Source organism: Phocoena sinus, chromosome 1 (genome assembly GCF_008692025.1).
Source record: "Phocoena sinus isolate mPhoSin1 chromosome 1, mPhoSin1.pri, whole genome shotgun sequence".
In the NCBI taxonomy this organism is placed as follows: domain Eukaryota; kingdom Metazoa; phylum Chordata; class Mammalia; order Artiodactyla; family Phocoenidae; genus Phocoena; species Phocoena sinus.
The window spans coordinates 174,442,403-174,456,061 of record NC_045763.1 but is presented as its reverse complement, the minus strand read 5'-3'; the positions used below and the strand labels follow the sequence as shown (position 1 = coordinate 174,456,061).

At 38.0% G+C, this 13,659-nt stretch overlaps 1 protein-coding gene across 2 annotated transcripts in view; it reads left to right on the top strand.

The window, feature by feature from the left end:
* The window catches only part of BRINP3 (BMP/retinoic acid inducible neural specific 3), a 422,410-nt gene extending 413,908 nt beyond the window's left edge, over positions 1-8,502 (top strand). Inside the window, exon 8 of one of the 2 annotated variants that reach the window (XM_032643010.1) lies at positions 7,027-8,502. In XM_032643010.1, coding sequence (XP_032498901.1) covers positions 7,027-8,143 — 1,117 coding nt within the window. In that variant the 3' untranslated portion in view covers positions 8,144-8,502. The remainder of the gene's footprint in view (positions 1-7,026) is intronic. The other variant, XM_032643020.1, reaches the window with a different exon arrangement.
* Positions 8,503-13,659: the final 5,157 nt, after the last annotated feature.

The following is a 13,659-nucleotide window of genomic DNA, read 5'->3' as shown; positions in this document are numbered from 1 at the left end:
GATACACTTTCAGTTCTACCACTTAACAGCTATTTGACCTTCTATAAGTTCTAATTATCTAAGCTTTTTACAACTCATGTCCTTAAATATCGATTGGGATAACAAGGGTCCTTACTTCAAGGAGTAGTGAGAATTGGGAGAATTAAATGAAATAATGCCTGTAAAAAGACTGTGCATGTGAGAAAACCTTAATGAATGTTACCTTGGCTAATATTATCTTTAAAATACGACCTACATCTTCAACTGCTTCACTCACTTTTCCATTGTCTTCCTGCAAGCCAAAAGTTTTAGTAGATACTTGAACTCAAGTTTATAAAAATAAAATGTGTATGTATATATGCATCTATAGGTTTATAGATGTGTATCTGTATACACATGTGATACATATACATATGCTTCCTTGGGAGACTCATAACCAAGGGACCTTTGACAATGATATTCTTTTTCTTGGGATGTGATACAGTCTTGGTGCTGTTATCAATAACTAGGTCTATTTGATAAAAGTGAATTGCAGAGATAAAGAGTAAGATTATGCATGTAATACACAAATTGTTGAAGATAAAACGAAAATCTCCATTTCCTGGAAGAAAATAGCATTTGTAATAAAGAAAGTACATATGATGCTATTTCTTTAAAAGATAACAATAGTAATAACAGTGATTATAAGAATAAGCATTTCCATTTATTTACCATTTATTCTGTGCACAGGCATTCTTTAAGGGCTTTTCCAGCAATTGTGCTTTAATTCTTACAACAACCTATATTTTATTCCCATTTTCCATATGAGTTAAGAAACAATATTCAAAGTTGATAGTTTAGCTCCCAAAAGTGGATTGAAGCCAATATGGTGGGCTGTCACTGAAGTGCCTAATTTTATTTAATAATTAAAAGTTATTTTACCTTTGAAGCTGTCCAGCATGGAAATATTTTTTTCCTAAAGTCATTTGTTAAGCATTTTTCCTCACTATTCAACGCACATTATAAAAAAATAGACTTCTCTGAGTCTGTCTTCATTGTAATACTTAATAGATACATAGCCGAGAAAGTCATTGAAACTCTGAGCCTCAGTATTTTTCAAATTTTAAAATGGGTTTAAGTTTTACAAGTTACTGTGAAGAATTAAAAATAACAAGTACAAAGTGGGTGGCCCATGATATGAGAGAAATTCACTAAATAGCTAATTATTATTACTGTAACACAGTAGAATTTATTAAAGTAGGCTTTAGTGTTTGGTTTATTCTTCTGTGTATGTGTATGCCAAAAATTTCTATTGCAGGGTTTGCAAATTTAGCATACACGGTGGCCACAAGGCCCCAAATGCATGTTAATTCAAAGCCATCTGCTGCTGCCCTCTTCTCTACAGAAATTTTAACTTTTCCCTACCTTCTTCTGGACATATTCTTACAGCTTGAGAGCTAATTGGTTTTTAAAGAGCCCCTAATAGTTGTTTTGGTTGTTCATTTTCGTACATAGGAAACTTACAGCTTCTGTGTACAAAACATTTCTCCAGGACTGCTTATTTTATTTTATTATTTTATTTTATTTTAGCCCTGAAAAAAAACATTTTATTAAAAGTACATCAGCTTTACCTGATATTTAAAATACTATTGGTATAATACAAGGAGAAAGATGGTTGCTAAATTTAATACAATCGACTTCTGGCTATATCTCTTTACCACTCTCTACTGCACATAGAATAAATTTAAAACCTAAACAGTACTCTGCCTGATCTGACCACTACTTATTGCACAGTCTAATATTGCACTGATACTCTCCTCACTCCAGCTGTACTGGCTCTCATTTAGTTCCTTAAAACAAAACCTTTCCTAACCTCAAGTCCTTTGCAAATATAGTTCTCTTAGTGCAATGCTCTTTGCTTTGCCAAGACTGTTTTTCTCTGTAGGACTGCATATTTTGAAAAGAGCTTCCTGAGCCCTACTCCTAGGGGTTCTTATAGTATGTCTGGGGTGGGGTCCAGGAATCTGTTTTGCCAATCCCATTTAACATTGTCGACTGAAAAAAATGCACAGTCTGAGAGCTGTGAATTAAGTTTTATTGGGGGCAAAATGAGGACTATAGCCTGGGAGACAGCATATCAGATGGCTCTGAGAAATGGCTCTGAAGAGATGGGGGGAAGGTCAGTGTCCTATATGATTTTAGTGAAGGGGGGGTACACACAGTCAAGCACACATTGTGGCAGACGCTGTCTGCTAGTCACGAGGAGCAGACGTCACCATGAAGGATTTTAGTGCTTTTCTGGATTTGAGGAGATAAAAGAATTGGGCTTATAAATTCTTCTCCTGACAGTATCTAACTATCTGAACGCCTTTTCTGCCAGTTTTCCCCAGAGCACAGAGTGCCTCATTCCCGATCTCCACCTTGAACTCCTTTCGGAGGGTGTTGAAGGACAGCAGCTGCAGTGGCTAGTGACTTAATCCTGGTAGAACCAGATGGCAAGTGCCATCTGGGATGGGATTTGTTACATCACCTCATCCTGACAACAGATCAACAGGTGAACTCAGGGTGAGCCATTGAGGTTCAGAAAGCTGTACACATTCCCCAGGGTCATGCAGAATCAAAATCTGAACCAATGTTTCTTGGAATTCTGAAACTTTCACTCAAAGTTAAAGAGGCCAAGTGACTTGTCCCAGGTCACCAGGTGAAGTCTGACCTAGAAATCCATTCTCCCAGTCTAGTGCTCTTTTGACACTCACATAACATGTGTCCTGTAGAGAAGAGCAGATTTTAACTAATAGAGAATATTACAGATTAAACAGAGAAAACTGAACTTAATGTACGTCTAATCTTCTCAACTTAGTTTGCCACCTGATTTTTCAAATAAAAACAGGCTATCGGCTTTTTAGCTAATTATATTTTTTCCAAAAGTTTAACTTAACTCTGGAAGGTATTTTCCTTTCTGTAACACTATCATCTTAAAGCTTTTTAGAAATTATTTTCAAGTGCACACTTACTTCCTGATGGAAAAGGAGTTCCTATATCCCTTGAATTGTTCCATATCATTGTCATTCTCAAGTCAATGGCTTTAAATACTGTCTTCCCCTAGTTTCTTTCTTCTGTTCTTCTATAATCTGTGTAGTTCCTTCACTTTAATTTCTTTCTCTCTCCCTCCCTCCTTACTCCTTCTCTCCGTCCTTTTTCCTTCTTTTCTTATTTCCTTTGTTTAGTAAATATTAATTGAAGTGTTATTAAGTAGATGTCAGGGACAAGACCACATGTTTGATAAAAAGAAACAAACCTACCTGCCTGCCAAGAGCTCATCTCTCAACACTGCATCCTCTGTCCTAGCCCTAGTAGATCCTAAATAGTTTATGTGAATAAAAGTTATATATGAGAATAGAAGATGTAGCATTACTTTGTTTTAATACTTAGGTATAAAAGGAAAGAGTTTGGGCTTCCCTGGTGGCGCAGTGGTTGAGAGTCCGCCTGCCGATGCAGGGGACACGTGTTCGTGCCCCGGTCTGGGAAGATCCCACATGCCACGGAGCGGCTGGGCCCGTGAGCCATGGCCGCTGAGTCTGCGCGTCCGGAGCCTGTGCTCCGCAACGGGAGAGGCCACAACAGTGAGAGGCCCGCGTACTGCAAAAAAAAAAAAAAAGGAAAGAGTTTTAAAAAAATACTTGCTACCACCTAATTTTAATGTTGAAGACATTTCTCTTCAAAAAAAAATGTTTACATTTAAAAAGAAAAACAGTTAAATTTTACTTTGTCAGGGGAAAAAAAAGTGATCTTTTGGGTAAGTGAAAAATCCATGTACAGTCCTGAAATTTGCTCTGTTTTCTATTTTTGACCACTGCCTTCACCAAGATTTTACAAGGAGTAAAGACTAATTATCGAAATTTGTTCCTTTAAAAATCTATTCCCTACTTGCGAAATGCACTAAAACAGTCAAAAGGTAGGTAATGGGGGGGAAGGACAAGAAGCAGCAAGGAAGAAAATCCACGTGTTAGCTCTTCTGTCTCAGGGAACAGGAGCTTTGACAACACACCAAGTTATCAATATTCATACATGACAAGCTGAAACCCATGAAGCTGGGACACATTCCTTCAGTAACGCATCTGTGGGGATGTGAAAAGGATTGGAAAAGACTGAAAGCTAGAAAAGCCATTGCTTTTCTAAAGTGTCCAAATGAGTCTTTCTATGGTGCCCTAGTTTTGTGAGCTCTGCCTTCAGTCTTAGGTCTATTATTTTTTTGTTTGTCCTTACGATTTGGAAACATGATGAGAGCTTACAGTGAGAGATGAATTGACTCAGGGAATTTATGCTTTGGTTCCAAGGAAGAAAATATAATTTTCAATCCGATAGCATATATATTTTATATTCCTTATAGTAGATAGATACAAATAGAACTACAGAAAGAAAGAGGAGAAAAAGGGAGAGAGAAGAGAAAGAAAGAAAAAGCAAGCAAGCAAGAAAGGAAGGAAGGAAGAAAAAATGGAAAGAAAGGAGGGAGGGAGGAATGAGGAGAAAGAGAAGGAGAGAAAGAAAGAAGGTAAGAGGGAGAGAGATTAATTCATTGAGAACGTATTGATGAAATATATCAGTAACTGCAGAAAGAACAAGTCAGCAATAATTTCTATATTCTGAGACTGAATACAGAAATAATGAATTAGGCTCTTTCCTCAACCAGAAAAAGGAAACTTTTTGCACATTTATTCTGCAGCAAGAAAACAAGGAACAAGAGGAGAGGAGGAGAGATACTCATATAGAGATGTATGGCTCACAAAGTGCCAATCATTCCTATTTCACAACCCCGGGCATCCTCCTGGGAGAGTTTTCCTGAGAACTTATTTTTAAAGTATCTTGAGAAAGTTAGAAATGAATTTTGTAGATGTAGTTTCCCAGTCAGTGTTTTTCAGTGTAAGAAATAATTAAGAGGAAAATGTTTCATGTTTTGGTTGGGTTTGATTTGGTTTTACCTTTTATTCTGGGTCTACAGAAAACAGTTCCATTTAGGGAATCTGGAAAAGAAAGGTTTTTCAAAATATATGTTTACTAAGATTTTTTTATAGATTTAATTGTGTGCAAATGTCAAAGTGTATGTTGTGAAACTACAAGTTGGGAGTTAGGTCTTTAAAAGTGTATTAAATATGCAGTTTAGGGCTTTAAATTTCACTTAAAAATATGCTTATTGAGAAAATGTTCCTTTAATTCGTCTATGCCTTTGATCTAATATTCATTAAGTATGAGAGGCATTCTGCTAGGCATGGGATATAAAGCTATGAGCAAAGCATATATGATTCTGGCAAGTTGAATATTATATTTAATGGGATAAACGGAGTATAAACGAGTAAGTACACAATATAACACTTTAAGTGGAAAAAGGCACTATGAATAAAAATAAGTAAATGTTATGAGAGGGAATTAAGGAGTTATTTAATTTATTTGGAAAAACAGGGAGGAGCTTACTTAAAAAGTGTTATATTGCAAAGGGGAAGGAGCAGAGACCAAAAATGAATGTACAGAAATGAATATCTAGCCCGTATCTTGTTCTGAATGCGATAAAAAATTTGTATTGATTATTTACACAGATTAATACCTGTATTTTACCAGCATGTACAAATTCTTTAAAATGGCAGCAGTGTAATAAGTCTAAAGGATTGAGTACAATATATACAATTTGTAGAAAACCTCCTATGTACTGAATAATGCACACTGGAAAGGCATAAGAACACCAAAAAGAGATGCAATTTTTAGTGTCTACTGTGACACGTGCTCTATACAATTGTCTAAAGACATGCATCCAGTCTGAGCCTATTTCTCACAAGAACTCAATATGGAAGATATCACTACCTTAGGCCATTCAACTTTTCCATGATCATACAGCTAGTATGAGAAAGCAGCAAGATAAAAACAAAGAATTATGTGGTTACACGGCCACACGCTTTTCATTCATTATTTTACTGAGATTTTAAACACACTAGAAGAGTTTGAATAATGTGGGAAAACAGGAAAAGTAAGATCTTAAATTTGCATCATGATTAGCCTGATTTCTGGATATAAATAATGTTAATGATCCAAATCAAACACATTCAACTAACACACTTAACCCTTATGAAGAGAACTTGTAGTTAGTTTTAATGAGATATTTTCAACAATTTTCTTGAGCAGACCATAAGGATAAAAATCAAACATGTTTTAATAATATTTTCCCTCTCAGTAGGTACTTGTTCTTTCAATGTTGATGAAACCCTAGGATTTAAATCCATTGATTGACAATTTAAAGTTTCTTGTTTTTCTCTCATTTTTATTTCACTTTCTATTTAGGCCTCCTGCAGCATTAGTGCTCTGTGAAACTAAGAGTGAATGAATGAACAATCGTCATTCATGCACTCTAATTCTACTCTAGATATTTGATGATAAAACCATTTTTACTTCCCGTTGTTGGATATCATTTCAAAACTATAACCAAGGGCTTCCCTGGTGGCGCAGTGGTTGAGAGTCCGCCTGCCGATGCAGGGAACACGGGTTCGTGCCCCGGTCCGAGAAGACCCCACATGCCGCGGAGCGGCTGGGCCCGTGAGCCATGGCCGCTGAGCCTGCGCGTCTGGAGCCTGTGCTCCACAGCGGGAGAGGCCACAACAGCGAGAGGCCCGCGTACTGCAAAAAAAAAAAAAAAAAAGAAAGAAAAAGAAAAAACTATAACCAACCCAATTACAGTCACATTCAGCTTCCAAGTACACTAGTGAGATGCCATGCAATGTCTTCAGAAGGTATTTCATGTAGTTTTCCAGTTCAAATCAAGTGTATCCATCGTTAATGTTGTACAATGATGAATGAAAACATATATACATAATTTAAATATACATAATACTTAAATATATGAATATTATATGTGTATATATCTTTTCAATTATGGTGGGTTTTTTTTAATATCACAGTTAAATAACTGGGAAGGACCTAAGAACGTGATAGTGAAGCTTTCAAACCTAAGGTAACTTGACTGCAGGACACATAAACACAAACGCCTTTGCATTTATACAGATTCCTTTTGTTTTCTATTCTTAGAACCTCAACCTACTGGCTCACTCGCATCCAGTCTTTTCTCTACTGCAATGAGAATGGGCTCCTGGGCAGTTTTTCAGAAGAGACGCACTCGTGCACGTGTCCCAACGACCAGGTGGTCTGCACGGCCTTCCTGCCCTGCACGGTGGGCGACGCGTCCGCCTGCCTCACCTGCGCCCCTGACAACCGCACCCGCTGCGGCGCCTGCAACACGGGCTACATGCTCAGCCAGGGGCTCTGCAAGCCCGAGGTCGCCGAGTCCACCGATCATTACATCGGCTTCGAGACCGACCTGCAAGATCTCGAGATGAAGTACCTGTTGCAGAAAACGGACAGGCGACTAGAGGTCCATGCCATCTTCATCAGCAACGACATGCGCCTGAACAGCTGGTTCGACCCCTCCTGGCGGAAGCGGATGCTCCTCACTTTGAAGAGCAACAAGTACAAGTCGAGCCTGGTCCACATGATCCTGGGTCTCTCTTTACAGATTTGCTTAACTAAAAACAGCACCCTGGAGCCGGTGTTGGCCGTTTACGTCAATCCCTTCGGAGGCAGCCACTCTGAGAGCTGGTTTATGCCTGTGGATGAAAACAGCTTCCCCGACTGGGAGCGGACTAAGCTGGACCTCCCCCTGCAGTGTTACAACTGGTCGCTGACTCTGGGGAACAAGTGGAAGACATTTTTTGAGACAGTGCACATCTACCTGAGGAGTCGCATCAAGTCAAATGGCCCCAACGGCAACGAGAGCATTTACTACGAACCTCTGGAGTTCATCGACCCTTCCCGGAACCTGGGTTATATGAAAATCAATAACATTCAAGTGTTTGGCTACAGCATGCACTTTGACCCGGAAGCAATTCGGGACCTGATTCTGCAGCTGGACTACCCCTATACTCAGGGATCCCAGGACTCAGCACTTTTGCAACTTCTAGAGATAAGAGACCGTGTAAATAAACTCTCCCCACCCGGTCAGCGTCGTCTAGATCTTTTCTCTTGCTTGCTTCGTCATAGACTCAAGCTGTCTACAAGTGAGGTGGTGAGGATCCAATCTGCTCTGCAGGCGTTTAATGCCAAATTGCCAAACACAGTGGATTATGACACGACCAAATTATGTAGTTAACCATAAATGTCAAGCACAACCCAAAATCTTGAAGGAGTTTTTACAGTGCTTTTGTGGAACGGTTTATGTTTGGAAGAGTAAATTTAAGTTGTCTTTTCAATATCTGTCTCATATCAGTCAATAACATTGGATGGCAATTTACACACATGAACTTGCTGACAATGAATATATTATACTGCAGTTTTGGTTTCTGAATGAAATAAATACTGACGCCAGTCTAGAAGACATTCTACTTTTTACAATAAATTTCATTTGTAATTTTATATGTTCTGTGGCAATGCTTTTGTGCATTACATCCTCTAGAGGGAACATAAAAAGATACCAATAAAATTTTGTAGCTGAACAGTTATTAAAAAGAAGTGCTGTGGGATTCCTTTTTTCCATGAAATGAGTTCTATTTTGATATAGCTTGTTAGAACCTGGGGAAGATTCCCCAAGATATTTTAATTGAAACACTTGAAGGTCCCTTTCAACAGACTGTAGGGAAAACTCAACTAGGTAGAATGCTTAGCATCCAGTTGTATTTTTATGGTTAACAGCATAATGGCAGTGCTTTATTATCTATACTTGTAAACCATTCCTAGAGACACCATCATTATTAAAATAAACAGATAAACTTATTTCGCAGCTGAATATCAGAACATTTTGGCAAACATACAGAAAAGTCAGTGCTTATAAGCACATCGTGGAGAAAGTAAACCCTTAATTTCCTTAGCAACTTGCTTTGTCATTCTCTTTCTGCGTTCTAACAACCAACACTCAGCATACTCTGCACAATCATTTTCATTTCAAGTGCTGAAAACCTAGTTATTCCAACACTGTACCGATGTCAATAAGATAAGATTTCTAGAATTCACAAATTGTAGTGTGTTGGTGTAAAATAAATGATCAAGTAACTAACTCAAGTGTAAATAGACATTTTCTTTCCTCTCAGAGAAACTAGTATTACTAAAGTATATTTTGAATAGCAAACTCTTTCAATACAAACCAGTTTTAGTCCAAATTTTTGGTTTGAAATTCCCATATTACCCCTAGTGTAACATCGGATAATATAATTCATACTTTTTTATCTGTGGATTTAAATTGCATTTTTGTTTAGATATATGGATGTATCTGTGAAGTGTGGTTATGATATTTATTCCTCAGCTCTTGTTTAAATATTTCATAAACATTTCTTGTAATGTAAACAAATGCACCCGTCCAGCCCAGCTTTCCTGTTGCGGTCATGAGGTCATTCCTCAAGGCACAGAGTGGGGAACCTATGACATGAATGAAAAGAGTAAGACTAATGATGAAAACATCAACCCACATTCCGTATTCTTAAGCTGTTTGTTTTATTTTAAAATTTATTTATTTGTTTATTTTTGGCTGCTGTGGGTCTTTGTTGCTTCGTGCGGGCTTTCTCTAGCTGCAGCGAGCGGGGGCTGCTCTCCGTTGCGGTGCGCGGGCTTCTCATTGCGGTGGCTTCTCTTGTTGCAGAGCATGAGCTCCAGGTGTGCCAGCTCAGTAGTTGTGGCTCACGGGCTCTAGAGCACAGGCTCAGTAGTTGTGGCTCACGGGCTTCAGTAGTTGTGGCGCACGGGCATAACTGCTCCGAGGCATGTGGGAGCTTCCCAGATCAGGCTCGAACTGCGTCCCCTGCACTGGCAGGCAGATTCCCACCAGGGAAGTCCCTTAAGCTGTTTGTTTTAGATTCCAAAGCATTTTAAGAGAAGTTAGTTCAGACAACAAATACTTATTCAATCTACCATATGTATAGCATAGTTCTTACACCCAGTATCTGGATAGCTGCTTTTCTTTCTTTACTCACCTGCTTTTTTTTTTTTTTTTTTTTTTTTTTACTTTTGCTATTATAGGTAATCCAGTTGAAAATATACACAATTATTTAACACCATCTTTCTGATATCATAATAAATATTCTTTTCATTTAATTCTGACAACACTAGGCTATAGATTATTATTCCCATGTTCTTGGTGGAAAATACAAAGAAACAGAGGCTCAGAGTGGTTTGTCAAATTCCCCAAGATCACAAACCAAGTTAAAAGACCAGGATTCCAACACAAACTTTTCTGCAGCGAATCTGTCTTCTTTTCACTGTGCCACTGAGTTTTAAATGAACCATCCTATTTCTGTATTTAATCTCATTACATGCAAAGGTTTATGGCGAAACAAGAATCTCTTATGAAATTGAGGTCTAAATCATTATAAAACACATACCTTCACAGTACACTGGAGTAATTAAATAAACCAGAATGTATCATCCAAAATCAATCACCCACAAAATGACCAAGCTTATGAAATATAGATCATACATTTAAAAAGACATTTGCTGTAAAAGTCAGAATTGCCACTAAAACTTTTTCCAGAAGCATCTTGGAGGCCCAGATGTCCAGAACCACTGATCCCAGAAACCACCTGAGCAACATGTGTGGTCACCAGTGGACTCCAAACAGCAATCATTCCCTGGAACTTAAGGAAAATGTCAGCAATGCTACTTCTTCTATTGCTCAGCTTGCTCTGCCCTGACTGACTTATGAGAGAGAAGAAGCTCCTACAGCCACAGGTAAGGAAGTACATGACTACGGGTCTATCCTGAGCCTTCTTGTGCCTGGCGTGTGTTGGCACAAAAGTCCAACTGGATAGGATCAAATTATCTTCATTCTAACTGTCTTGGTAACAGTGTCAGTCAATGAGTCCTTTGTATCTCTGAGTCTGCTTTTCCCCTAAAAGTAGAAAGTAATAAGAATGTCTTTCTCTGAATGCCAGATGTAAGATAACATGAATACAATATAAATAAACCTACTAACCAAATTCTAAAGTCCTGTACAGATTTAAAGGGTAAGGGATCAACATCTTTTTGTATTTTTATTTTTCATATGTTAACCAGTAGTGTCCAACAAGCAATAGACAATATAATCTAGTTTAATTCAGCATTTGTTTGCCAACGTATGGGGAAAAATGCAGTCTGTGAACATTTCATTTTTCCTGAATTTGCCTATAGGCAAACATTTTTGCTCATTATTGCTTTAGGAATTTGAAGATTTTTAATAAAAATAACTTTACTCAAAATGTTATTTCGAGCAAAAGTTGAAATATATATATGTAAAATCATATTTTAAAAGACCGGGTATTTGATTTCTTTTTTGATATTTCTAATGTAGGTCTCTAAATTAGGGATTAATTGAACTTAATAAATTCAATGAAACTTGAAATTCTGAAAATTCAGTTTATTGAGTATATGATTTTCCAGGAACATCTCTTATTCCTCTAGCTATTTTGATGATTATCATAAGTTTGATTTGCCTTCCTGTCCCTGGAACCTCAAGTTGATTTTTAGCAAGTTAAATCAGTATTCAAATGATCATTGTCAGCTAAAAAAAAAAAAACAACAAAATGCTGAAATAGCTGGTGGTCTTCTCTGATTTAAATAATGAAGAAAAGTAATTTCCCTCCCGCCTCCCTTTTTTCTGTGACTCTTATCACGATATGAATGTTAGGCAGGAAGTTAGCCATGAGCAACGAAAGGTGCCCCGTGGGCTGAACGTCCAATAGCCGCCTAATCCCGCCAAGTTATATGCTAACCCCGCCCCAAACATGCCCCCATCAGTACTCCAAAATAGGGCACTGGAAAAATCCCCCACTGGCCGACTGAGGGACTTTCCCCACTCTGGCACATGCGCACACCTCACGCCATCATGTCCTTAGATAACCTTTGGCGGCCACTGGGCTCATTAAATGTTCATAAATATTCTATGAATACATACATCTAATTATAACAGGCAGGCTGAATTATGGGAAGCACATGCGCAGCAGAGCCTCTCATATAACCGGCAGCTGTCAATTAAGACTGTCAATAAACGACCTCCTAGATTATGCAAAAACCTTGCTTAAAAACTCTACACCCCAGCCTTCCGGGGCTATTGCCTTCCTTGGCCTGGCCCACCTCTCTCTTGAGGTGCTCTCTCCTTAACTTCAATAAACTCTCTTGCAACGGGTAAGACCTCAGATTCTTCTCTGCATCCTTACCAAGAACCGAGGCCCACGCGAGGGGGTGTCTCCAGACCCTCTTCCTCTAACATGAAGAACTATTTTGGAAGGAACCAGGACCATGCCCCACCCTCTAATCAGATATGTCCCCTTTTTGTAAATCAGTCTCCTTCTTTTGTTATGGAGGATATTTAAGATATCTTCAGGTTGAACAGACCTAGAAAATAAATAATTTGAAACAATTTGAGAACAAAATAACACTATATATATTTGTGAAGTGGGAGTTACAGAATACAGGAATTCAACTGGAAGAAAAGTTGAACGTTTTGGAACCCTAGTAGAAAATACAACTTTTAAATAACTAACTGGGCCTAAGATTTTTAAGACGCTACATATAGGTCTCCCAAATCAATGTGACAATTGAAAAGAACATACCAAATAAGTCAACCTTAGAGAAACTAACATAACAACCTCATATGCTTTGGTGCCCAGATCATTTAACTGGAGTGATAAACCTTTAGGAAAAATGCATCTTCCCTCTGGCCATAAATAAGGTATTTATAATTTGAAAACTCAGAGTCACGGATGTTAAGCATGTGGTATTCTTTGGCAATAATAGTGCAATCATCTGAAATTTTAAAACCTGAGACTTTACATTTTGCCATGCCCGTTCACCGGACTACTTTTCTACAACGATCGATGTTCTACTTTCCTCCCCTCTCCATCTATGTCCTCAGAGTTATAGTTCTATCTCCAGGCTTTCCCAGAGATAGAAAGACAAATTATAATTCAATCACCCCCATAATATTCTAATATTTGGAAAATATGCCTTAGCTGAACATTTTTACAGGCGTCTCCATTTCTTTTACATGAAGGCAGCATTAGCCGTTTTAATGAACTATCAATGGCTGATGAATGAGAATATCCACGTCAGATCATTTGATATTGAGGTCATGCAGCCAAGTGTGGTAAATTAGTACATATAAATGAAATTCAATCCAAAGCAAAAATTCCACACTTGAAATTAATCTCATGTGCTGGCAATCAGACTAACCATTTAATGGCTGAAGTACTGTTTCGTTCTATGATTCTACGGCACAACTATCACATAATAACCATACTGCATAACACTTGATTAATTAAATGTCTCTGCAGTATGTACAATAAGTAAAGCACTGTTCAGAGGGTGTAGTGAATTCAAGGATTTCGAGGTAACATAGTGACATAACCACGAGTGTCTAACTTGTCTATGCCTCCAGTCACCATTATTATGGGCATTAAGCAGTCCTGAAAGGGTTTTCAAAAGTGCAAGAATAAATAAATAGGAAAAAATGAGCCCATAAAAAGGATTTGTAGCAAAAAAACAGGCTACGGCACTCTAAGTGCCAGCAGTAATACATTTTAAAATTAACTATATACTAGGAAAAAACTGAAATCAATATAATCACTTTACACAGAACTATTTAAAGGGGTATCTCCCACCTTGTTGATTTTGAAATGTAGCTTTTTTTGCTCTTTTACAGTAACG